We start from the raw sequence: 26,312 nt of genomic DNA, 5'->3' as shown, positions 1-26,312 counted from the left end.
AGAGCATCTTGTGGTGTGATCAAAGTCTGCTGACACAGCTTGGAAAGCTATGATAGTGCATTTGCATGAATAGAATGCCTCTTAGCAAAGGACTGCAATGTGCTTTTAGGTAAGGCAGAAGTCCTGGTGGCCCCACTGTAAAATGGGTAAAAGGTGAGATGTGACCTCAGACAGAGAATTACACTGCAGTGTCCCAACAGCATTTAATTGATTACCCAGAAAGAAACACACAGATTGAGTATTTCTGCCTATCTCAAACCTGGGCCAGCTTGGTATCTCTAGGGTGGTCATCCCTAGCTGCCTAAGGGCAAGAGCCCATGACCTTGGGGGGATTTGCCTTGTAGTTAGTTGTTCCCAGAGGACAGCTCTTCCCCTTTTTGCCTAAAACCACAGCTCTTCACGGTAGCCACGACCTCTCCAGCTTTGCTTGTCATTCCTGTAAATCTTAAATCTTTTGGAGTCCTGTTAGGCTTGGGAGTAGAGCCTGTCCTGTTGCCATCTAGATAGAAGCCTTGACCATGCAGAATGCCTGTGAGCAGTGAGGCTGACTGGTGTCTGCTGTACCCCAACTGCACCCTCAACATGCACACCAGCTATATCCAGGAAACATGAAATACTTCAGGGGTGTGTGTTTGCAGCAATAAGCTCTAGCTGAAGACTTTGTTTGCAAAGGGTTGATTAGTTCCTTTCAATTTCATCTCAGCCTTATTGTTACAATATACCTCACCATCCATCTCTTCTTCCCACACCAGACATTATTTGCTATTCTTGCACCTGCCTTTTTCAAAAAGGACTTTTATTAGCAATACTAGTCTCAAGCCACAGTCCCACTTTTCTTTCATTTCTGCTAGAGCAATACCACCCACTGCAAAGCTCAGCATCCCTGTAAATGCTGTGGTTACAAACGAATGCATCCTTCAGCAGCATTTCAGACCATTTTTTTCACAATGCACATTGTAAATGAGGAGTAATATATCTTCAGAATTGCCCAGAAAACATTATTCTGTTAGCAATATAAAAGCTTCACAGTGTCCGAGTAGGTGCCCTTGCCAAAAACATTTTATTGTGAGCCAGATAATTCAGTTTGAATTGTACATGGTTTGGTATAATCATTCCAGTAAAGGATTCTTTTACAATTCTGTAACAGCAAGTCACATGGCTCAATAAAGTTTATTGCTGCAAATGCTTAGTGATTCATGGCATGGATGAATTCTGTTTCTTTCCTGGATCAAGTAATCAATAGCAAAATAATCTCCCTGCAATTACATTTCTCTGCATTAAAGAGGTGTGAAGTAAATAAGTACAAAATCTGATAGAAAAAACAATGTGTACAACATTAAAATGAACTGCAATTTGAAACTGGGTGTCCTGCACCAGTTTTGCACACAGCCTGTGGCAGAGCTACGTCCAGCACACTCCCAGCCCCAAATGTGCAACGAACACAGTTGGGACTGAGAGATTTCCCTCCCATCGTGTCCAACAGAGCCTGCTGTGAACACTGCACTCACACAGATCCCCCTGGACACTCCCACGGGTGCCAGGGACCATCCTTTCCAGATCATGCTGAGAAAAGCGGGACCTACGCTCCCTCAACCAACGCTTTTGGTTCCTCCAACGCTGCTCCTGCACACAGTAAATCAGTGTTTATAACATCCCCTGCTGAGTTGAGTGCAAATTAAATCAGGCTAATTTAGTTTGCACCATCATGCTCAGCTGCGAGTCACAAAAGGAAACAGAGACGTGCATCGAGAAGAGAGCTGCTGATGGAGCCTCTCTGGGAGCCCAGCAGGACACGGAGCCTCTCTGGGATCCCAGTAGGACACGGAGCCCTCGGCTGCTCCAGGGGCTCTGGGTGTCCCTGCTCCCTCCAACCTGCTCTGCTCCACAGTCTGAACCCTGTGACTCCCCAGTAGGTCGCTCCCAATAGATGATAGATATATCATCTGTAATAAACAAGTACCAACACAGCCATCTATTTATCTGGTTCTAACAGTTTTCTCATAAAAAACAGGATGAAAATGATATTGCTTAGAAACAGACTGTTCTGGGGAATAAAGTGCATGCTGTTGTTTTTACTGCTTAATGCCTCCTGACTGGGAACACTTATATGCAAAGGAGTTCCTCTATAAATATGCTTATGCTATTGCTCAGGCCTCAGTGCAGTGGTAAGCACATCCCTGAGCTCACTCATGCCCATGTTCACTTTCTTATCCACAGTCCAACTCATTCCTGAATATCACATGCACTCTGAAAAAATATTTATGAGATTAAGGACCTAAAAGTCACCAAAAGCCAGAGGGAAGGCTGCCTAAGCAAGCTTAATATAACTCCTTCCTACAAAGGTATTAGAGTGCAATGTTTCATTATATGTTCATTCCCATTGGAGCTCTGTTTCATTTAGCACCCAGACTCAGACTAGGCTGTGCACTGTAAAAGAGCCTCAATTGAGCTGTCTGCAGGAATGCAAAAAAAGGGGGAAAAAAAAAAAAAGAAAAAAAATCAAAGCAGCAACCTGTAACAGTCACTTAGCGTGGAAATTTCCAGCCCAAATAAATGAATGGTAAAAAAGTGGAAAAGGATCCTACAGAGTGATGCATCATGTAACTCTCTCATGGATTTTGATGTGAATAGTCCCACTTATACCATGTTCTCTAACGCTGCTCACAGCCACGCACCTGGGTTGTACTATTTAATTAGCTACAACCCACATTTACCTGCATCCTTTAGAAGTACACACACACACATCCTATAGAAAATAAATATCCAAATATTTTATCAGACAGCTCCTGTATCACCCTACTGAGAACATTCATTCCCTGCTAGTCTCTTAATATGGGATCAGTTTACTTTTCAGTGTACTGTACTTTTCAATCTGCAGAGAAAACTCACTGCCTTTCTGAAATAAATACACAATCATCACACAACAAACAGCCGGAGGCTCAGCTCATCACTTGGTCACATCAAAATAGGGCCACTTGAATAGGGCTATGTTAACTTATAAAAGCAAAAGAGATGGTTTGAATGCTTGCAAATCACTTTCCAAGTCAGGGTTAGGGAAGAGTGTTCATTCACTCTGTGAGCTCCACCCCTTCTTTCTCAGAAACCCACAGATTCCAGCTCTCTATCAGCTACAGAACTGTGATCCCTCTATCAGGTGACAAGCTACTCAGGACAGGGGCCTTTTCCCTGCCAGATTCAAGAGCCCCACCACCAAGCACAGCCTCTGGGCACTGCCACAATGCGTGCCTATAACAGAAGCATTACATCAGCATGAAGTAGGTGACCCCAAAAACTCAGCCACCATGCTCCAGGGGTCACACTGCGCACTTGTGGTAATTGGCATCCAACGGTCTCTCCTTAGTAGGGTTGTCTGAAGTGAAATAGGACTCAAAATAAATACATTAATTAGTAAAACTTCAGTTCACAAAGTCTGTGGTTATCATGTTAAGTCTGCTTGAGGAAGACTTTTCATATGAAGTAAAAAGTTGAAACAAGGCGGCGTTCCTCATCCTGGTACAGGTCTGGTTGTCTCCTCCTCGACAGCCTTGCTTCAGGAATAAAGTGTCATCATCATCCACTGAAAATAATATGGAAAGGGGGTTGAAATAATCCATCCCTGTAAAAGCACTACCATATTCACACCTAGACTGGACTATGGGCTTTGAAGATACTCTGCCTCCAGAAGAAATAGAAGCCATAATAAGGTAGAAGACTTAGAAGCTTGAACCTCCTTGTTGTTTGTAACCTGCCCTGGTCAGTTAAAGATAACATTTCTACGGCTACAGAATAAACCATGAAGTGCCACATGCAGCAAAGGGGCCTGCACCTGACAGGGAGGGGATGGGCTTTACCTCAGACTCCCGGAGGTATATCCCTTTGCCATCTTGTGTTAAGTTGCGAAAGGCCTCTGCAAAAGAAGCAAATGAGGAGTGTTAACTTGGCAGCCAAGAGATCACCACAGCCAAGGCACTGTCTCAGGAAAAACCCCAAAGGCAGAGTTTGTAGGCTATTCTCAAGAGCTTCTCTTTTCTGTCCCTGGGAGATCCCTGAAGGCTGGAACACTGGGAGGAGCTAAATAAAGTCAGGCCTGTTACTGTCTGCCCATCCATCTGTAAAACCCCAAAATGCTGGTCATCCCAACCTTACCCACTACAATTATGAGACATGTGCTAAGTGTCTGCAGCATGGTCTGAGTATCAGTTCTCTCATCATCAAACTGCAGTCCACAAAGACATATTTCAAAGCTTTCTTCTTCCTGGAAAAGGTGTATTTCAAGGTTGTCTTCTTCATGGAAAACAAGTAGTTTTTGTCTTTAATTTGCCTACCTCTTCTTATAGAAGGCCGGTGCAAATGTGCAGAGAGCTTAACCACTCTCTGATATGACAGCTTGGATGTCTGTAGGAAGGGACTGATGGGAAGGTAAAGAGAGAGCTTGGCTTCCCCTGTATCTGTCCCTTGCTTTAAACTGATTACTTTTGCTTTATTCAGAAATCCAGTCCTGCAATTTTGCCGCTGCCAGTGGGAACAGCATCAGAGGGGCCATGGCTCAGCTGGCAGCCCAGCTTGCCTGGCCAGACACGGAGCACCAGCCTCACCTCCCATGATCTCCACCAGCCTCACCTCCCATGATCTCCACTCGAAGCATGAAGCAAACAAAGCTCTCAAAACTGATCTGTAAGTCAGGGTCACCATATCTGATTGCCATCAAATTACAGACTTCATTGCTGAGTGAAATGCCTACATAAAATGGGGGGGGGAAAAAGTAACACAGAATTAGATGGCACGACTGAGTGGTCTTCATCCCTTCTCCAACAGCTCTGTTTTTCAAGCCTGGCCTAAGATAAACAAATATTAGCCAGCCCAAATGAGATCTCTACATGAATAGACCTTCTCCAAATTTAAAAGGGTTCGGGTCTGCTCCCCTATACTTACAGTCCTTCCAGAGTTCAAATAAAATACAAATAGGCCTCTTTTGCTCATGGGATATGAGGGCAATAGCAGCAGCTGTGTTTAAGAGCAATATTCCCAAGAGGGTAGGAAAGGAGATGAAAAAGAAAATCCAGAGGAAGCTCATACAGAAAGAATCAGTCCCAATGTCAAGCAGCAGCAGCAATTGCAAGGAACAAAAGCATTCTCTATTCATGGCCTGGGATTTTAGTTTGCTTTAGCAGAGGTCTGCCTGGGTTTCTCACTGTGCTTTCACTGACTCAGATGAACTGGGTGAACATGCACCAAAAAGAGGAATGATATTTAAGGTGTAAACATGCAAAGGAAGCTACAAGACTGAGCTCCAGCCCCCACACAACGCTCAGTAATAGCAGCAGAGCTCAGTCCGGTATTTGGACCCATATGGATCATCTTCCATTTCTAGATCAAGCCTCAGACAGTGCATTAGTGAAGTCTAGCAACAATACAGCCTCCAGGTAAGTCCCACACTTCCAGGTTTGGTCCCTGAGCTGTCGTTTTCAGCAGAGGCAGCAATTTAATAGGAGCTAGATCTGGCCTCCTGCATCCCCACAACATCTTTTAGAATTCAATTAGCAACACACAGGAAGGGATTTAAAAACTGGGTGTGAAACAGGCAGACACTTCTGTTTCAGACAACTCTCAGTGTGAGACCACACTGAGAAAAGAGTGGGCAGCCTGTCCCATGGCAAAATAATTTTCAGACGTGTTGACCCAGCTAAAGAAGGAAGAAGACATAGCCAAGGCCATGCAAACTGTAACGTTTTCCACTCCTCCTGAGCTCTACACACAATTATCAAGATGTTTCCCACCCCTCTGCTTTTTCTTCAGCTTTCACAAGCAAGAAGATGAGACTTGCCAAAATATGCTGTGGACTCACCTGTCTCCTGTACAGCTGCGTGCAGTTCCACAAGGTCAAGCTTTCCTGATCTCTTGGTGTCTCTCTTCTGGAAAACTTCCTGTGGGATGAGGGAGTACTTTTAAACAAAGCAAACCACTCAAAACCCAACAGGTGACACCAAAGTGATTGTGAGCAGGGAGATATTGAAAGGGGGCATAGAAATTACTGTCATACCAAATAGAAAAGCAGCCTCTTCCACAGGACTCTGAATTCCTGGATACTCAGTGTGCCAGTGGCATTCAGCTAAGTGGGAGCATTAAAGTCAGAACATCTTAAACATTAGAAAGCACCCATTACATATATTATAAAATGAAAAAAAGAAAAAAAAAAGCCAAACCAAAAACCCAAACAACCCAAAAACTTGCAGCCACTCTAACATCCTTGCAATTATAATAGGAGGATAATGATTTCTTAGCCCATGTGCCTATTTATAGACTTGATCCTCCTCCCACTAAAGTCAAAGGAAACCTGGCTGCTGATTTTAGAAGTGGCAGGAATCAACCCTTTCCCAAACCAGCTCCATTCTGTCACAGCTGAACTGTTATTATGGAGGGTGAGAAGTTCAATAAGCAGGGCCGTGTCCTGGTGGTAAAGAAATCACAGTAACACCCAGTCTGGCCTGAGAAATAATGCTCTGGTAAAGTATTATATGAGTCAGAAGTATCACTCATGACAAGGATACATCCAGGAGTGCCAAGATACCCTGGCAGGAATCCAGACTGAAATTCAGGCGGAAACTCTGGAAATCTGGAGAGAAAAAAAATTGGTTTGGGGAGTCATTGGACATCTCTCAGAAAAATGGACTCTCACAAAATTCCCCCTTACTTCAGAGGGCTCAGGCCCCAAAGCCTTTGTGAAACTTTACACCCACTTGAGAAGATGTATCATTTATGATGATAAAAATATGGGCAACAGGATGGATTCTACTAGTCTCAGAAAATCCAATATGAGCTCCCTGCAGGCATGTAATATAGAATGAAATATGGTACACTATCTTCAGCTATTAGAGAAAATGGAAGGAAAAGGACATCCAAAGCTCTAATCCCAAACAGAATTTACTGCATGACCTTGAGCAAAGTCACTTGACCTGAAGAGCTTTGGGGAACAGCACTGCAGATTAATTGAAACCCTTGTACTAAGCATCTCTCTCTCTCCCTCTCTTTCACAGACACACTGCCAGCTCTGTTAATATAATTAAAAGTACAGGCACTGCTGAAAACATGATGCTGCCTGAAAGCTTAGCATTCCTGGTTCATGTATAACTTACATGAAGAATAACAGAAATAGGCTCTAATCTCACTGCAAATCATGATTACTGTTGGTCTGCACCTTCCACTGAGTAAGGGACAGAATCATAACTCACCAATCCTTTCTCTGCAGGAAGTCAAGATGCTTTAATAATTTTAAAATTGTAATAGCCCTGTTTAGTAAATATGAACCAAGTACTGTAAAGATTTGAAAATAATTCTTAAAATCAATAATTTATTAAAAGACTCCCTGTTCAATATTGTTTTCTCACAGATAAGACAGTGCCTGGTGGGTGAGTTTACAAAGACAGAAGAACTATCCTTGCCCACTTTTGTAGAAAAGAGAGTAATATCAAATTCAGTTTAAGTGAAAAAGGCATCACATCACTCTTTTTATCATCTTTTTTGATCATCTCCTGTAATGGCTGGATGGAGCATTTTCTATGTTGCATATTGATTTTTACCAGTGAAGAAACCAGGAAAAAAAATCTGAATTCATCGTTATATCTGTAATTTCATTGTCGTTGTCCAGAGAGAACAGCCACTGCAATGCCTCACTGGTGCCCAGGTAGTGTTATTTGTTACCAAGGTCCAAATTATAAGCCTGTGGAGTGCTTTGGGCTGCCCCCAGCAGAGTGGATGCCACTCCTGAGAGGGACAAGCTGAGGCCTCACCTGGCTCTCACAAGCATGGGTTCCAGAGGCCACCTGCACCTCATCCTGTCCCCCAGACACAGAGCAAGGGGCAGCCCTGTGCATGCACAGCAGGGAGGAGTAAATAGCAACAGCAGCATGGACCAAGCACATGAAAGTAAAAGCAAGACCCTCCTCCACCACACCAATTCCTACAGACCAGGCTTTCCACATCTTCTAGTTTGGTGCTGCAGAGACTGAGGCAGTGGCACAGGCTGAAATGAGATACAGGTTCAGGATCAAAGCTGAGGTCAAGCCAGGTTTGGAGGCCAAATTAAGAATCTGCATCCATGCTTCCTCTCCTCCCTCATTATTTCAGTTGTTGAAATTCAAACTAGATTAGCTCTGCTTACAACATTTCTGCCATATTGATTCACACCCCAGCAAATCCTTTTGCTCTGGAAATCTAACATGGCATCAGAAGATTCAGTTCAGTCAGATTGAAGCAATTTTCTCTTCCCAGAATTCAAGAAATAGATACAGGAGCTTTGGCTTTTCTCTGAGAGAACTTATTTTACAGAAACATTATTTCTCAGCACTTACTTCTCCAAGATATATTATTCAAGATCCTCTGGAGCTGAACAGCATTTATTTCAGGATTCTGTGATATGGAAGAGAATTTTAGTATTTTTTTTTCTAAGTATTAAATCACTTTTCTCCCTCTTTTGTTTTCCCAGCATGCCCCATCTTCATTCTCTGCTTTTCTGGCCCCACTCCAGCCACTGTGAAAATCGATGGAAAAGACTCCCTTTGAATATGACAAGATTCTGAGCCTGCAAGAGCTGCAGTGTGCTCTGGGCTAAGTTCTCAGGGCTCCACACAGATCAGTGCAGATTTCCACTGAGTGAGGATGCAGGCCTTTCAGCCCTGGTGCCATCTGTCCCATCAAGCACACTATCAAGAGATCTGCTTCAAACATTCCCCTTTTATCATTTACAAACAAACAAACAAACAAAACCAAACAAACAAACAAACCAAAACAAAAAAAAAAAAAAAAAAAAACAAAAAGGAAACTTTGGAATACTTCTCCCCAAACTTTTCAAAGCAGACACTCCCTCTCCCCCTTGTCATACAAAAGTTTATAAATCTTTTAGAAGCTGTGACAATTGTTTGGAGGGTTTTTTTGTTTTTTTTTCCTTGTCACACAAAAGTTTATAAATCTTTTAGAAGCTGTGACAATGGTTTGTTTGGAGGTTTTTTTTTTTAAATGTCACTCTTCAAAAATAAAAGCCTGCTTTCAGATCATTGAGAGATGCCAGGGTAAAGCCTTCAGAAATGGCAGTAGGTGCCTCTGCCTCTGTGTGTACTTGGACATCTTGACAGCAAAGGACCAGCACCTCACAGTATGTGGCAATTTCTAGCACATCAAAGCCACACCATTCTCAAACCCAAAATCTTAAACAAGGGGCAAAAAGTGAAAGCATTCCTTGTTTTTAGTAACAGCTTCCTTCAAAATATTCCAATTAAAAGTATAAATCTGTTTTTTTGTGAAATTATGTTTGCCAAATACAGGGTATGATACTAAATAAATGCAGTGACCCTTCTGAAAGGTGAAACACTTGCATCCCTCATGACAGCTAGTGGGATCCCTGACGGTCAGCTCCATCCCAAATCAGGCCAGAGAAATCACTAAAAAGAATCTTTCACAGCAAGGATCATATTTCACTAGGAAAATTAGGGGGGGAAGATGATGGGACACCCAATATCTATTTCACATCTCAAAGCAGGTTAGTTGCCATCCAACTGTGATGAAGTATGTGCGAGACAAGGTTCAATATTTCAGGGGTGTTCTCTAATAGATAGCTTTCCCCAATGAATGTAAGAATGCCCCAAAGAATAGGGTGGAGCCACACAGCCCATCACTTTGTCCCCAGTACAGGCAACAGGAATTAATGTTTAAGGAGAGCACGTTAGCCTGGTCAGCTTCTGTAGTCCATTCTGCTGTTTCCCTGTCGGAAAAGTGATCTTAGAGGGTACATCCCTGCTCAGTCCTTTAGCATTTGTTTATGGACTTTCTGCCCATCAGTTTCCTAATGCCTTTTGAGCCTCTTGATACTGTCACATTCCCATTAAGTTCCAGGCACTGACACCCTGTTGTGCAGAGAACTGTGCCTGTCTCAATGCTATCACATTGCTAAGCTTCAGCAAATTTGCTGCGTGGAGCCATCACTGTACACAGAGTCCAACCCCCTCTGCATAGCCCCTCTCTGCTCCCCACACATCCACAGACCTCCCTTGAACAGAGCTACATAACAGCTCTGCAGGAGTTTATTCAGGAAAGCACTTACCTGTTCAAAATGCTTTGTGAAGAAATCCTCCCAAATCTTGCCTTCATACCTATCAACAATTTCCTTTAAGGTATCAAAAAAATAATTAACGTGCAGAAGAAAAATTTTGTCAACCAAATTATTAAAGATGCTTTCCCAGCATGGCATTCCACTCCCTGCCCCTTCCACCCCCTGCCCACCACTGCAATCAGTATTGCCTCACTAATACAGCCTGCTGCTGCATCACAGAACTGCTACTTCTTGGAGAGAAATACTCAGATAACATTTAGTGGGGAGAAACATTCCTCTCATCCCACCCCAAGCTGTGCAAAGCATGGGGCTCACTCTGTGCCAAGAAGACAGAAGGGTCCCTCTTCTCCTTTATACAGCCCAACAGAGGAGATGAAAGCAGGAAAGGCCCTGTTTATGCCAGGGGAACAGACTATGCCACAAATTTCCTAGCACAAGCTGCAGATGTGCATGCACTGCCACTGAGACTAGTTCTTTTGAAAATAATCTTTAGGCCATTGCATAGGAACAGTAGAGCTAAGGTCCCATAACGTCTTCAAAATGTTTAAGGCCTGAAAGGGATGGGGAGAAGTGCAAGAATGGACCATGAGTCTCCAAAAAGCCATGAACAGGAAAGACTTTAGAGCAAGCAAGATGGTGTCATTAAAAGATGTTTGCAAAAAGGGCAACTAAGCTGTCTAAAGTTTTGCCTGTCCCCCACATTTGATTGCATCTGTCCCCAAAGGATTCTGTCTGTAAACCCAAGCTGTGCTTCCAAGTGCTGCAACACAAGCATTGTCATTCTCACTCAGCCTCTCCTCTAGGGCAGAGCAACAGTAAAAGCCCAACATTCAGAGCTGTAGATTGAACCACAGACCCCCCATTCCCCTCACCTTAGAGAGAGTGAAGCTCGTGTTCCCGCCCATTTCCCTGGAGATGTAAAAAAGCAGACACATTAAGGACAGATCTCAGAGTTGTGTGTCTCACCACAGGTGCCATTCCTCTTCCTTGGATGGGGCTCCAGCCTGCTCTTGCTGTGTGTTCCATTCTCTGGTGTTACAGCTGCAGTAAGGCAAGGCCTCATATCCATACAGGACCCCAAAAGCTGCTGGCATTTGAAGTATCCAAAACACCCATTTCTGTACAAGCAACCATCCTAGCATTGTCAGCAGGGAGTTCCTGGCAAACTAAAGGAGCTAAAAAGCTGAAGAACTCCTATCCTTCTCATAGTCTCAAACATGTACATGTTGCAAGGATAGTGTGGGTCTATCTCAGCCTTTTTTGAAAGGATAAGGCAAAACCAGTGCTTGAACCACTGAGAATCCTACAGCAGGAGAAATCCAGAGCCACCTTCTCTAAAAGAGACAGTGCTGCTTTTTGCAGAGTGAAGTCTTTATGCTGCCCCCATTAGACTAGAAAGACCAGACTTTCCCAGGGAATTAGGGGCTGGCAGAGCAGCATCTCACCGAAGAATGTGCTTCCTGGAGAAGACCCGCAGGATGAACTCAGACTCCTGCTGAGGCTCCAGGGTGGATGGGACAATCACGTAGACACAAGGCTCCAGATGGAAGTCATGAGTCACTTCCCGCTCATCAAGGAAAACCTGGTGCTTGTTCACAGGCTGATGTCGGGCGAAGAAACCCGGGGGCAGCTTTCTGTTGCTCTCCTGGTACTGCTCAGGGAAGAAAGGTAAGAGAATTGTGTTCTGCTGCAGCTGAACACGTGGACCAAAGGCATGTGGAAGATTCACAGGCAAGGCACAGCCAGCCTGCCTTCACATCTCAGCCTGTTTTACAGCACAAGCAGGGCTGTAAACAGAGCCCAAAGGACTCAGTCTCTTCCCAGGACATGGTGGTTCTCACTATGCAGCACCCTTGCCCAATACTGATATGGCAAAAGACTGGGCTTCCTGCAACTTACAAAAAAAACTTACACTACCTGTAAGGAACAGCAGCAAGAACTGGGGACGAGAAGCTGTTCTTGTCAATGTGGCTTCTGCAAAAGTCTTTGCCATATGGGCTAAAATGACTGCAGGAAGGAACTGCTCTAGAGACTGCCCTTCACTAGCCAGAACACCTCTTTTCCCACAGGGACCATGTATGTTGTCCCCAGCTTGTCCTTTGCACAAGGGATCTGGCAGCAGAGGATTTTTCAGAACACCTGTGATCTGAGCATACTGCATGAGCAACCTAAGCCCTCATCCTCACTTCATGCAAGTGTCCTTGATCTGTCTGGCACTCTTAGCTCTGCAGGCCCTTTTCTGCCACAGGATGATGGATAAAGTGTTGATCCAGGCAACATGAAACTAATTTTAATGCCACTGAGTGCCCAGTACACAATCCCAATAAATAATCCTGCTAGCTAAAACTACTGTCACCTTCTGATCTTGGCTGTTCCTCAAAACACTTAGCCATTTTACTCTGCAGCCTCATGGGGAGATGCTATTCCTCTTTCTTTGCCAGTATTTTTCTTACTAGTAGGGCAATCTTTCTTCTGAAGGGTTCAGGGTTACTCCTCCTCATGCCCCTTATGTTAAATTCAGTTTTTATATTCCAGTCAATACTCTGCTGACAGCAGTTCCAATACCTCAGATGCTCTCAGCTTGCCATCTCTCCATATTGATCTTGGCAACCACTACAAACCTGAAATTGAAGCCTTGGCTGCCACCATTCCCACTCAGGTGTGGCAGAGCTCTGTGCTAAGGCCACACTCAGACCCCCTCTGCCAGAAAAGTTTACCTTGAATGTAACCCTGATGGTGCCTAAGGTACTTAAGTCAGGAAGGAGTGGCATCTTATCTCATGGTTACCATACTGGGTCTACCATAACTAGGAACACAATTGTGCTGCCCATATCATATACCCAAACTAGCTCTTTGCCAGCCCAAGTTCTCATTTAAGAGGTCTACTGTCATTTGAGTAGTAACAGAGGGGAAGATATGCCCTTTAAAGACAATACAAGCTAAATCTTTCTCTGTTTTAAATAGCACTCTGAGGTCAGGGCCAAAATCAAGACTTAATCAGGATTTAAGTTCCAGGGCCTTTCTCAGGTCCCAAAGGCTCTTGGATAAAGAAAATGCTAGAAATGCAGCTGACCTGAAGAAGCTGAAAACACCTGTACCATCAGACAGCCAGGAACCTGAGCTCCCTAGGAGATCTTTCACTTGCATGGGGCACAGGCTCTTTTCCCACCTCATGCCAAGACTGGAAGGCAGCAGAAAGGCAGCTCTGACTCCCACACCACAGCCAAGAATTGGGGCACATCCCACAACTGCAGCAGGGCTGAAGTGCTCATCAGGTAAAGGCTGATGCTACTTCTAATACCTTTGAAGACCCAGGACAGAAGCTGAACAACTAATGCCCACTCTCAAGGCCAATGAGCTCTCCTGATATGGCTGCTCTTCAGCAGACTCAGAGGATGGTTCTGCATTAGTAGTGCCTTGCTGTGGTGCCTCACTGAGTTCAAATACTGTCACTTGCTGTCAGCCAAGGAGCAAAGGCAAACACACCACATTCAGCATTGTCTTAACAGCTGTGCCAGCCAGGTCCCCCAAACGACAGCCAGCAGTGGTGACAAGGGACTCACCTGTAGGCCCACCTGCAGGAAGAAAAGAAACATCTGTCAGTCAGGACCTCTGTGCCTCACCAAACACAGCCAAGTCATTCTTTGGAAGCAGAGCAGCTACAAACATCTATATGGGGTCTTTGCCTTCAGAAATCAAAAACCCTTCCCCACAGTTGCCTCTCCATAACTGTGCAAGCTTACAGCAGCAACAAGACCTGTGGCTCTGTTCAGGGGAGAAGAGTGGCCCTCAAGGTACTCAGATAAGCAGAGAATTGAAGGTAGGAAACTCTCACTCCTAGTGATATCCACTCACCTCTGGGTACATGGGGAGGTAGCAGCATGCACATGTGAGCAGCTGCCACATCATACTAGGAACACTTTTTAGGCACAATTTTACCATGATTGGAAATAACCTGAGGGCAGAGTTCTCCCTACCCCAAAGAAAGGGGACTCCTGGCACCCTGTTCCAGCTATTGCACATACCCTCAGAGGCAGCAAAATAAATCCCAATGAGCTTTGAAGCAAAAGGCACTTCTCACTGCTCTGAAGGGTGACACACAGCATGCTGGAGAGGCAGCAAGCAGGCACAGAGCCTGAGGGAGCCCAGCCCTGATGTGTGAGGAGACTAGGCACAGGCAGGAGGAAAGAGCAGAGATCACCCTGCACACAATAAAAACTCTTGGCCTGAAGAGCACTACAATCTGCAGGGACTGGAAGTTGTAGTGCTCTTCTCTCCTGTTTGGTGAGAGCAAGAAAAGTGAAGCAATTCTTTGCACCTTATAGAGTAAAAATCCAATGAAAAGGTGAGGGGCTCGGTTCCGGTGTTTGGTGCTGTGTTTCTGCATGAGGGATATAACCACATTGCATGTACTTGGGCTTTTCTTACTGTCTTCAACTGGCAACACATTCAGCCAGTACTGAGGGTTCATCCAAAAGTTGCCTAAGTAAAACAAGAAAAACATTTTGATGTAATTTTCCATCACAAAATTGATTGCCAGCTTCCCACATGATGCCTGGCACTGGACTGAACAGGTCTGGATCTCCAGGTTGTCTGGATCTCCAGACCCCACAGGAATTTGATTTTAATGTGCAGTTTACAAGTTCAGCATTTCAACTACTATCTGAAACAGGAGAAAGACCCATGAACAAGGAACTATACTTCTGCTTACACGAAGCTAAGAGCTCATTTTGTTTATAAATGTATCACTATTCCTCTCTCACCCCTAGTGTATAGGCTAGCTGACTTTAGACTCCACCTGCTCTGCTTCCAGAAGAGCTGAGCCTCTGACTATTTTATTCACTTTACTTAAAACACACTCCCTGGAGGTGCTGAGGAGGCAAATTTTAACAGACAAGTTTTATGCCCTAGAGCAGATCAGTACTGGCAATTGATCCTGGGATCCTAAAGCTTATTTCATGCTATAATCAGCCCACTGCCCTATGTTTGCAAGCAGTGCATCTTCTGTGATAGCAGAAGCCAGTCAAAGTCCTTCAGCTGCTCATTTCTGATGTTTGTGTGGAGGCATAAACAGAAAGTGCATGTTTCTGTTATCAATTTTATGTTAGAGGTTATAAGGAGCTGGTAACTGAGAACATCCAAAAGTCAGAGTTATCCACAAGGGCACCCCTCACCGTTACAGAATCCCAGACTTCCTCCTGCTGTACTTCCTTTAACCCATCTCCCACTCTTCAAGGAGTACATCCACTTTTTCCCATCTTCCTGGCTCATCAGGTCTGGAGTTAACTTACAGATCACCAGATCTACAAAATGAATCTTAAAATCTTGCAGAGACATCCTGGGAAAAGAGTGCCAAGAGACATCTTGTCAGCAGTTTAGTTTAGTCCATATGGCTCATAAAATGGAAAGAAAAGGGAGTGAGGAACTTCGAAGCCACACCATTCTGTGTTACATATGGTAATGCTCATATTTTATTAGGCAGTAAAGAAGAGAGCGTCTGCTTCCACAGCAGCATCTAGGAGTAGCTAATGCACGACTAAAACTTCAGCAAAGGATAGCAGAAACAGAGAATAAAACAATCTTGACAGCGAAGGGAGTGCAGTGAAATTACAGGGGCGGCAACATTGCCACCTCGTGGCAAAAGCTGTGCAGAAACCGCAGACGAACACGCAAACAAGAGCTTCCCGAACTTATGGTAAAAAAACCAAACAAACAAACAAAAAAAAAAAGGATAAAAGCTACTGGGGCTGCCCTTTATCTCCAGCAGGGTCTAGGAGACCTAGCAATGTCCTGCTTCTCCCTCACCCTGCACTGAAGAACAGTTCATTCCATGTCAGCACAGCCACTGCTTCTCACAGCATCAAGCTGAGAGGAGCAGGGGCTGCTGTAAACTCATCACCTCTGCCTTGGCCTGAGTGGCAATGTGCTGCTTCAGCTCCAGGTGCAGCCCCAGGGCTACTGGCACAGAGGGGAGAGGCAAGACTGTGCCATTACCAGAATTCTCCATCGTCCTTCTTTTTCCTCAGTAAAATCTTCTCCTTCGGGCTCAGCAGCTCCCACTTGTAAGAGCTAAGGGGAAAAACATGAGGTGACTAACCAAATGTGGCCACAAATTCATGGCAGAGGACAAAACCTTCCTCTATAAAAAGAGGCCAAATTCCTGTCTCTACATATCTCCATGCTTATCCCCACTATGCCTTCAGCTACACGAGACTCTCCACGACCACCCTGGGTCCCGTGAGATGTAGCTAAATGGGTCCAGTTTTCTGCAGTAGAAGCCAGAAATGTTCCATTTCCATCAGCCACTCCCTTCACTTGAACACACAACTTCCAAGTACTTAAAATATAAAAATCTAGACCCGCTTTGTTGGTTAATTTTCTGTTAAAGGAGACATAATAGGAAGAGTGTTTGGCATAATGAATGAATGACTAGGACAGCACAAGAGGCAGCTGGGAGTCATTTCAAAGGCAGGCCTGCAGTATGTTGCTCATTATGCTCTTCAACAGAACAGCTGGTGTGTTGTCATTATGTGACAGACATGCATCAGAGAAGTTACTGCTCTGCAGACAAGGTGAAAGCCATTCACATTCCCACTGACCTCTCTACTCTTCCCTCCTTTCTATGCCCTGAGCCTCAGCAATCAGCCTGTGCAGGGAATGAAGTGAAGCTTGGAAGCAAGAAACATGCTCCTCTTCAAAGAACAGGACACAAGTTTACAGTTGCCCATGGTCTAGAATGCAAACCACTGTCTTTCATGGGTCCCAATTAAAAAACAAAATCAGGTAGATGCAAATATGGAGCCCATTTACCTCACTACCTCCTCTGATCTCATGCCCAACTGTATTTACCCGAGCAGCCAGGACTGAGAACTCCTTCCTAGTTATCCAGTTCTAACACCTTGCAGCCTGTGGAAGATTTTTCCTGGGCCCTCCCATGATAAACAACTGTGTCCTGAAACATGGGGGTTTTTTAGAGCCTCTGCATAGCTATCTGTCCCTTTGTATGCTCTCCACATCACAGCAAGGTGGTCAGCATCTCATGTTCATATTATGTTTCCTCTGGCATTAGTGAAAGGAGAAGTAGAACTGATCTGATTGAGGCTGCATGTGTGAAGTGAGGCCAGCTACAGCAGCACTGTCTGTTGGAGACACATAAATCTATGGAGTCATTGCTTTGACACCAGAAGGTCTGTGCAAGCGAGCACATCTTACTGCTGCCCTCAACATTAATTCATGCCTGAAGGTGGCAGCATCTTTCCTCCAAGAAAGCTTTCCTCTGCTCAGTGTCACACCTCTCCTTTTGTAAACTCACCTGTCACTCCAGTCTCCTTTCCACTCAATTTTTCCCCATGGATTTCTCAGTCTCACTAGGTTTTCTGGTCCATATTGACAGGTCACCTGCAGAAAACAGTAACATTGTGCTTACCAAGGTCTCAGCAGTTCTCATCTGGTTAATATCATTGTGCTATGTCAGATATTAACAACAATTTTGTTTGTTCTATAGATGCCAGCAAGTATGATGTTAAAAATCTTTGAACATGCAGCTCTAAATGCCAACAACAAAGAGATTAAGGTGCTTCATCTTACATTCTAAGCTGAAACCAGAGACATGCCAGATTCTTAATCTAAAGGCTTGACTGTAAATTCCTCTTCCTTTTCAACATCTGCTCATTTTGTACTTGTGTGAAAACCAAGTCCTACCCCAGTGCAATGGCACAGCACAATGCAGCCCCCATGGGTGACCACACAGATTAATGCTTCCTGAACTGGGATGCCATGGTGGGAGGAGAGGCCAATTAGGGGCTTTGCTGACAGCACACGGCAGAACAGCTGACTTCACACTGTTTCCACATGCTTGGTCAGTCTCCTAAGGTTGCCTGGCTCTTCATCTCATCAGAGGAGCCAGACTGACAGACACATTGTTGAATGACTCCACACATAAACTCCTCCTGTTCCTCCTGTGGAAGACACAGATGTGCCTCATCCAGCTCATCTCTTCTGCCCTTCCTCGTATCTCTTGCTACAGGTACTGAACATGCTTTCACCAAAATTCCAAAGCCCCACACAGTCCTTGCCATCCTTGTCAACCTCCTCTTGAGGCTGGACAAGACAGTCATCCACCCAAACAGTACTTCTGCAGATTAGTGGGGTCCCCCTGCACTGTCTGCACAGGACCACAGGTCAGTTCCCTTTATCCACACCCCTGACTCACATTTCTATCTGCAGTTTTTCAGATTTTGGCCTTTACATACTTACTTCTCTATGGCCTCTCCACTGGCTTCAGAGGAAGACTTTTTACCCCAAGGAAAAAGCACATCCCAAGTTTCAGCACATCCTCCCAGCAGTCCCAAAGACCAGTCCTTTCCTTCTTAACAGCTAAGATGCATTTCTAGGTGATGGTGTCAGCAGAGCCCTATGAATCATTCCAACCCTTAGAGATACACTGATCCATAACAATTGTCCTTTACATCTAGGCCTCCCAATTAAAATGGACACACTTAAAATGTGAATCTTAACAAAGCCCACAGTCTCTTGTAGCCTTAGACTAAGAAAAGAGTATTGGGGAGGAGATACTATAGTTGCTCTGATCAATGGTTGAACCTATGAATGCAATAAAAATTGCTAATATCTAAATTAACCTGGACCCAGGACATTTGGGCTGGTCTTACCTTTCTAATACCAGTTACTGTGTAGGCATGGCCAGCAACAAGCCCATTCTTCAGGACCTTTGTTGTCTGTATACAAGAAACAGAAGGAAAAGAAACCTTTTATTCTATCCTTACTCATACAGCAGACTTATAACAATACCAGAGACCTGTACTTGTGTAAGCAGTGACTTTCAAAGTAACAGGAAAACTGAAAATAAATAAATAAATGGGACCTCCTAAGAGCCAGAGTTTTCAGTATGCTTGGACTTGGAAGGTTGATTGTTAATGGCCCTTCCTAAACTGTGGGTCTTCAGCTAGAGACCATGTCACTTTAAGGAAGTCCAGGAAGTTAGCTTTTGATTTTCAGAAAAGCAGAGTTTCCCAACAGCTGAGGTGGTAGCATAAAGCTTGGAAGCCAAGACTTTAATTCATGCTCTGAATGATCCATGTCTCTACCTTAGCTATAACTTTATTCCATACGTGTCTGTACCTCACTGCACCATCTGTAAAAATGGAAAATTTATTTAACAAAAATGGGAAAATGCAGTAGATCCCTATTGAATAGAGTTTCTTTGATAGATAAACCAGTTCCTAAACATTACAACGTGGAGCTGAGAGCATCAGGGAATCAATCCATGAGCAAAGTTTAACATGAAGAATGTGACTTCTACAGAAAGTCACATAGGGCAGCTTTGATACATTTTGAGTCACAATGACCAGTTGAGCAGAGGGAGACGGGTCTGGAAAGGTTTTTAGCTGTAAAGCCTTTTGACATCACTCCAAACCTCACCCCTAAGTGTGTCTGACAGCCCATGAGAGATCTGCTGTAGGTGGCTCTTGTCAGTATATCCCACATATCAGGAGGAGCTTCTGCAAGCTTGATCCTTGTATTGACACCCCCTGTAAAATCCACCAAGGCTTCTGAAACTTGCCCAATCTGCAGATCTTCATAGGAGCCATAGAGTCTAGCAAAAAAGGACATCAATATATTCTTTGGGTTATCATCACAAATGACAGGTTGAGGTTGCCAATGAAAACATTAAAAAAAAAGTGTACAAAAAGCAAAAGGAAGGCTGTAAATCATGTTTCATTTTAAGGCAATTTTTGGCATTTGGGAAGAGGAGAATCTACAAAATTGCCTCCAAGACTGGCCATAGTCTGAAAGGGACTCTTCACTAGCTGTCATCCCTGACTGCACTCTAATGAGAACATGCCCATCACAACTCTTCGATAACTCTGCCTTAGAGAATGTTGCCTGAATTTATCACCAGACACTGTGCTGTATCTAAAATACAGTGCCTTGAGAGACACTGTCCTGAGAGCTTAGTCTCTAATCTGATTTTCTTTATCACTCCAGTGCAACTTGGCCCAGTCTTTTCATTCTAACACTAACACCAAATGAAAATAACTGAACATTCTCACCTTTGTGTAATCTTTCTCTCAGTGTTAACTAGAGTGTTTTCCCCTGCTCTGTAAAGATTATTTCAGCCAAATATTAACAAACTCCATCAGTTAGGCCTTGCAGCCTTCTTCTTTGTGCTGATACTACCACTGTAGACAAAACACCCTGGAGAGAAGCCACTGCTCTCACCATGCCATATGACTGGCGATGTGCCTTAGCTTCCAGGACCTGAGAGCAAAAACATCTGCCAAAGCAAAGTGCAGTGCTTCAGCACACCTCCAAAATGAAAATCCTTGGAGGTTTCTCACACTGATAATACATTAAAGGAGGCTTTGGAAATCATTCACATTTGAAAATGTCTATCTATGGTGTTCCATTTACAAGGTGATATTTACAAGGAAGGCATCAGCCTCAGCCAATACACTGCAAACAATGATAACACTCAGAGGACAACCCCCCACAATAGGGCTGTTTTCTCACCTAAACCCTTGGATTTAAACTCAAGGACCTGGTTTGATAACAGCTGTTACAACATAACATAACAGCAATGGCAGCTTTTATGTGTAATAATAGATAGATGAGAGCCATCCACTACACTCCAAATGTAGCAAGGCCTAGGAGATGCATTTATAAACACGAACAAACTGCGTAGGCACCAACCAACATATTTTAGAGAGACTATTTGCATAACTTGAAATGAGTCACTTACTTAGCATATGCCTTTTCCAGAAGGGCTCCCCAAAACACGTTCTTATAGACTGAGGAAACAAAGAGCAGCTCCCCGGCCTCATTCACCGGCAGGAGATCATCAACCACCACGTCAATCCATTCCCCGAAGTGCCAGAACTGTCAGGGGAAAGGAATGAGCTGATGTTTCCCTTGGAAGGGACCTCCCCTTGAAACAACAGGAAAGGCAAGATAGCCTAGCTGTGGGTACAGAACAAGCTGCTGTGGGTCAGTGGGACGTGCTGACTCACCCACAGAGCCAGTTCCTCAGCCCCACCCAGCCAGAGGAGTAAACAAAGCTTCTATCAGGTGTAAAACCAAACTAGCCACAGGTGGACTTATGAGGAAGGAATTCCTAACTGCAAGGTAGCAGAGTTGTACCAAGAGGTGGGCAAAGGGGTAGAAGACTGGAGCTGATGTGCTCAGGTCCTGCTGACTGTTGCCACTCTTGAAAAAAGGTTTTGTTTGCTTTAAAATATGGGTAGGACACAGCTGGAGAGAGCAGCCAAGCAGAGGTGTTTCCTCAGTGGCTTGCAGTTGATTCACTGCCCGTACAACTTTGTGGGAGGGGTGATGGGCTCCTCTCCAGACTGGGATACCCTCTGGCCACTTGCCCCTGGCCAAAGGGAACCACGTACAAATTATCTAAGGGTGTGACACAAAACACAGCAGAGGATATCTGAGGATCTCCTGCAATCTGGGGGAGCAGCTGTACCCGGAAGTGGAAAATGCCCGCGTATTTCCTCTCAAAGCTCTGGTTTTGTGGCACAACTGCAGCCAAGATGTCCTGGTGGAATGTCAGGGCTTCCAGGGCCGCCAGGAACCAGCAGTTCTCTGTGCCAAGACAAATGGACACATGCAGTTGGCTGAAAAGTGAGAGCTCTCAGCCAAGTTCAGCAACACCACCACAATCCCAGCAAAAGAGCTGTTGTGCTGATGTCTTTACAATTATAACAAATCATACACACAAAATTAGATGATCCAGACATGTTCTTTACTTAACCAAACCGTGATTGGTTTATAATTGCTCTCTCATGATCTTTCCATTTGGGTACTGTTTGGTTAAATAAGAAATTTAGCAAGCAATCACTGTCAATAGAAACATTCTGTGTTTTACTGACATTGCGTGGGGTTTTTTTCTGTTCTCTATAAAGGCACACTATTAAAAAAAAAAACTTTTCCATTTTTCTTTGAAAACATTAGCTTTTCAGAAAATAAAATAATTTCCAGTGGATCTCACATGCAAGACTGTACTTAGCAAACTTTGGTTTTAAGGACATAAAGCACTTAAAAACTAATTTAGTCCCACATCTACCTGTTTTTCAGAAGGCAATATAGTCTTTTATTATAGACTGATGCTCAAACAGGCATAAAATTATTTTTCTAACAGCAAGGCTGAGAAGAGAACACACTCACACGCATTAGGTACAAATAGAAAGCCCCTCTGTGGTCTCTGTTCAATTGTCAAGCAACAACACCACAGACCAGTAAGAGCACAGGAACACTTCCTATTAGCATGGGCAGAAACAACACACAGTGGGGATTTCAGCTGGTAGAGACACCTCTCATGTCTCAAATCCCACCTTGAAGCTTGCCAGCTTATTTACTGAGCCTACGCCAGTAAATGATTGCTTCATCCACACCATGCCAAGTGGAGAGAGGAGATGGATACCTTCTATCTCCATGCCAAGTTTTATACATTCAAACTTCCATGCAAAATGTTATTTTGTGAATACTTAGATATTTATACAAAGGAGTTTCCTTACCCACCAATCCTTGGCAGAGATCAGGCTGCTTTCTGTGTGCAGCATAAAATACGGGACTTTTGTGCAAAGCCTGGGAAGCACAAAATGGAAAGGAAAGCAAAGAAAAAAAAAAAAAAAAGAAGGAGAGAGTTAAGCCAGTAACATGAGATGGTTTAGCTTGAAAGTTAAAGCTTTTAAAATACTGAGAGTCCTTTGTCCCAGCAGACATTGTTCTGGCTCAGGTATAAATCTATTGTTATGTGCTCTGGTTAACCTGACACCAGCCTGGGCACACATTTGTGCTCATCTACGCCCAGTTTGGACTCCAGCAAAAGTCACTGGTGCTCAGATGCACCACCATGGATTTCCACGGTCACCATGCTGAGAAGACAACCCTTCAAATCTGCCAGTCCTGCTCCTCCACACAAGGGCCAGCCAAAAGAGGTTATGAGGCCAGAGCATCAAACTTTCACCCAACCTGGCTGACATCTCCACAGCTTGACTGACAATTGAGCTACAGACTGATGGCTGCTGCAGAATTCCTGTTGCTGTGACAAGAACATGTCTGTGAATAATTGTACAGAGAGAAATAATGTGGTGATTTTTTTTTCCCTTCACAAGTGCCTCTGGGGTTAAATTAATAACCTAAGTGTCAAAATTATATTTTACTTGAATGACCCAGAAATTGCTCAAGCTAAGTTTCACACTGTTGGCTTCCCCTGCAGGCAGTAGCAAAGAAACAGCTTCCCTCAGGAGGCAGTCACAGTAATTAGACACCAAGCCCTGCCCTTGGTGAGTTTGGGTGTTCAGTTTGCAGGCCATCACTCATAGATGCAGTAAGCTACAAGCCTGCAGGCTGAATGGCAGAATCTCAGCATCTCCTCTGCAGCACAGGGACTGAAGGATGCACAGCATCCCTTCTCAGAGAGTCTTTGCTCAGAAAGTTTGGCATCCAGAACGAACAGCAGCCTTCTTCACAAGGCAGTTTTAGACTCATAGAATCACAGAACATGTTGAGTTGGAAAGGACCCATCAGGATCATCAAGTTCAACTCCTGAACCTACACAGGAGACCACAACAACCATAGCAGAGCAGCAGAATAGTCCACTGAGACACAGAGAAGGTTTCAAGTCCATTCCAATATCTGAGGGTTGGGGAGACACTTGAAGGGCTCTGTAGAAGCCAGGACTCGTGCTGACTAATTTTTTTTTTTTTTTCAGAAACTTGATACTTCTGGGAAATTGTTTAAATCTCACAAAATATGACAGCTAGAAAATAACTTAACTTAGGGAGATGTATCTGGTATTACCTGGCAGAATTCCCTACAGATAAGGAATTCTGAAATTCTCACATAATTCTGTACAATGCTTTCAGGAGGATCTGATTGTCAATACTTTGCTCAGTGGCTCAGTAAGAGCAGAACTGGCATTGCTAGTAACAGGCCTTATCTAACTGTGCCAGGCCCCTGTCCTGGCCTCCCACACTTGTTATCTTCCCTTTTGTTATGAGAACATGCTCTGTGACCAGCCCTTGCACCTGGGTGTCTCTTGCAATGTTCAGTTTAAACCTGCAATGCCAGCAAAGGCCTTGGAAATTTGAGCACAAGTAGAAAACAAAGGCCCCCAAATGAAAACCAACTCACAGACTGATGCTCAGTCACTGGCTGTGATAGAAGCTCAGCCTTGAGAGCTGAGGAAAGATTATTCCAAGTACAATAGACTAAGCAGGGGAAAAAAACCCAGCCTAACAAGAGGATAAGGCACCTGCCCTGTCTGGGAAAGCAGCAGCCTCCAGCATCATAACAGTATGAGATCCATGGCAGAGAGGGGTCATTGCTAAGAACTTTCTAGAAACTCAGAAATCTTCTAAAAGGTCATGATCTTGAATTCTGGGGAGAAGGATCTCATCTGTCATCACAGAATCACAGTGAGATCACTGTAGCTGTGAGCTCCAAGGAAACCAACTCTCCCTGCTTCCTTCTCCTCCTTTCCCTGCCTGCTCCAAGTGTTACTGGATATAAACTGAACAAGGCTGGTTATGAGTTTGGGAAACAAATGCTTCAAAGGCAATTATGAGATTCCATGTACCCCAGCTTCCAAAATGACACCTGATGCAATAAAAGTAATCCCCAGAGACATTAAAGTACACCTAAATTAAATTCTAAGAGTAGTCTCTTCAGTGCTAAAACTATTTGCTGGCTATCATCTGTAATCATCCTCTTACACACAGTACTCACTGAAAGTCACTTACGTGTGGCCTCTTCCACTGTAAATTGTGGGGCAGTTTCTTTAGCAGTGCTCCTGTTCCAATGGAGCTGATGTGAGCAGGGAAGGTGTCATCTGTGAACAAGCATTTGTTCTTCAAGCACGACTCCAGCAAAGCCTGGTAGTTCTGCTGGATGGGAGGGGTGTGTTTTTGAAAGACACTCCTGCCTAAAGGCACAGGTGACTTCTTTTTTTTCAAGCACAGCAGAAAAGGCATGCTGATGTCTCCAATAACACCAGGATAATTTTTTTTCCACTGAGGATTCTGGAGGGATCTGACACTGCACGGTTCTGCTGGAAATTCTTGGTTTTCTCAGATGAGGCGTGTCTTTTCAGAAGAATTCCTGACAACTGAAGTAAGTATAAAAAGTAAATTTAATCCTGACTTTTAAAATTGTCTTCTTAGTCAGCAGGGGCAGGTAGGAACAGTGGCATTCCCAGGAGAAGTGGGGGCTCATCCAATTCTAACTGAGCACTTATCACTGCATTTTCAAGGCCTTAACATCACTGTAGATCTCAGTGAAATCAAAACAAGTGACCCAACTGACTTTTACCAGAGCTTTGAAGCCATACACATGGCTGTTCTATGTCTCTCTCTGAACTATTTTAGGCTCTCCAGGATATTTTCATAACGTGTTGCAACATGACTGACAGTCTTAATTCAATCACATTCTGGCATGAAGATATTTCTTATTTCCCCTCCCCACCCACCCCCCCAAAAAAAGCAAGATAAAACAAAGGCTAACAGAAAAAATGGAATACGTTAGGTTTTAGAAAGCCACGACTCACACTCCTATGATAGCTATTTTGCCCTTTTTGCCTCATTTTGGAGAATGATATGATCTTCCCCAAGAGTTCACATTCCATCTTGCTGAACACCACAGATTCACACATGAAATTGCATGCTGAGGTATTTTTTTCCTTGTAACATTCAAGACAGATGTTTCTCATCCCCCCAGTAAAAACACCAGAGAGTGATGTCCTAGGCCTTTTTTTAATATTAGCAGCTATGTTAAAGATTTGCACCACCGCTTGCTGGGAGAAATCATGACTAAAATCTCAGTAGGAAAATCACTTCCATCAGTGCTAACAAAATGAAAAAACTAGTATGTGAAAAAAAACTAACCAGGATGCAAAGTTAAAGAAATGGTTTATGTGCCATAATGATACAGTATTTGGAAGGCTCCCCCACACAGGAAGCTCTTTGGGACTCAAAATCCCTGCCCCAGGCACCCGAGGATGCTGGTCTCAGTTAGGCACCAGTTGATTGTTACTCCCATCAGAGCTGAAGGTCAGCAGCAGTCCCTGTGAGAAAACAAACAACCACACATTGTACTGTTCAACCACACAGAGTCCTCATTTGTTATAAACCCACTCCACAAGTGATCCACAAAGCTTGACCCTCAAGGGCAACCAAGAGAAAAA

The 26,312-nt window shown here is 44.1% G+C and overlaps 1 protein-coding gene across 1 annotated transcript; it reads right to left on the bottom strand.

The window, feature by feature from the left end:
• Positions 1-3,319: 3,319 nt before the first annotated feature.
• Positions 3,320-25,104, bottom strand: LOC121346945 (calpain-14-like). The gene is made up of 20 exons (XM_041425141.1): positions 24,874-25,104; positions 22,645-22,714; positions 21,594-21,712; positions 20,862-20,998; positions 19,541-19,715; positions 18,772-18,837; positions 17,415-17,500; positions 16,097-16,171; positions 15,277-15,440; positions 14,409-14,584; positions 11,548-11,753; positions 10,975-11,011; positions 10,094-10,156; positions 8,349-8,406; positions 6,549-6,613; positions 6,041-6,109; positions 5,846-5,924; positions 4,621-4,737; positions 3,852-3,907; positions 3,320-3,577 (listed from the first exon to the last, which is right to left on the bottom strand). Exons 1-20 carry the CDS (start codon positions 25,102-25,104, stop codon positions 3,551-3,553), a joined length of 2,076 nt encoding a protein of 691 aa, XP_041281075.1. The 3' UTR covers positions 3,320-3,550.
• Positions 25,105-26,312: the final 1,208 nt, after the last annotated feature.

Source organism: Onychostruthus taczanowskii, unplaced genomic scaffold (genome assembly GCF_017590055.1).
Source record: "Onychostruthus taczanowskii isolate IOZ18803 unplaced genomic scaffold, ASM1759005v1 scaffold87, whole genome shotgun sequence".
Taxonomy (NCBI): Eukaryota; Metazoa; Chordata; class Aves; order Passeriformes; family Passeridae; genus Onychostruthus; species Onychostruthus taczanowskii.
Note: the sequence above shows the minus strand (reverse complement) of the source record. Positions and strands in the feature narration are given on the sequence as shown.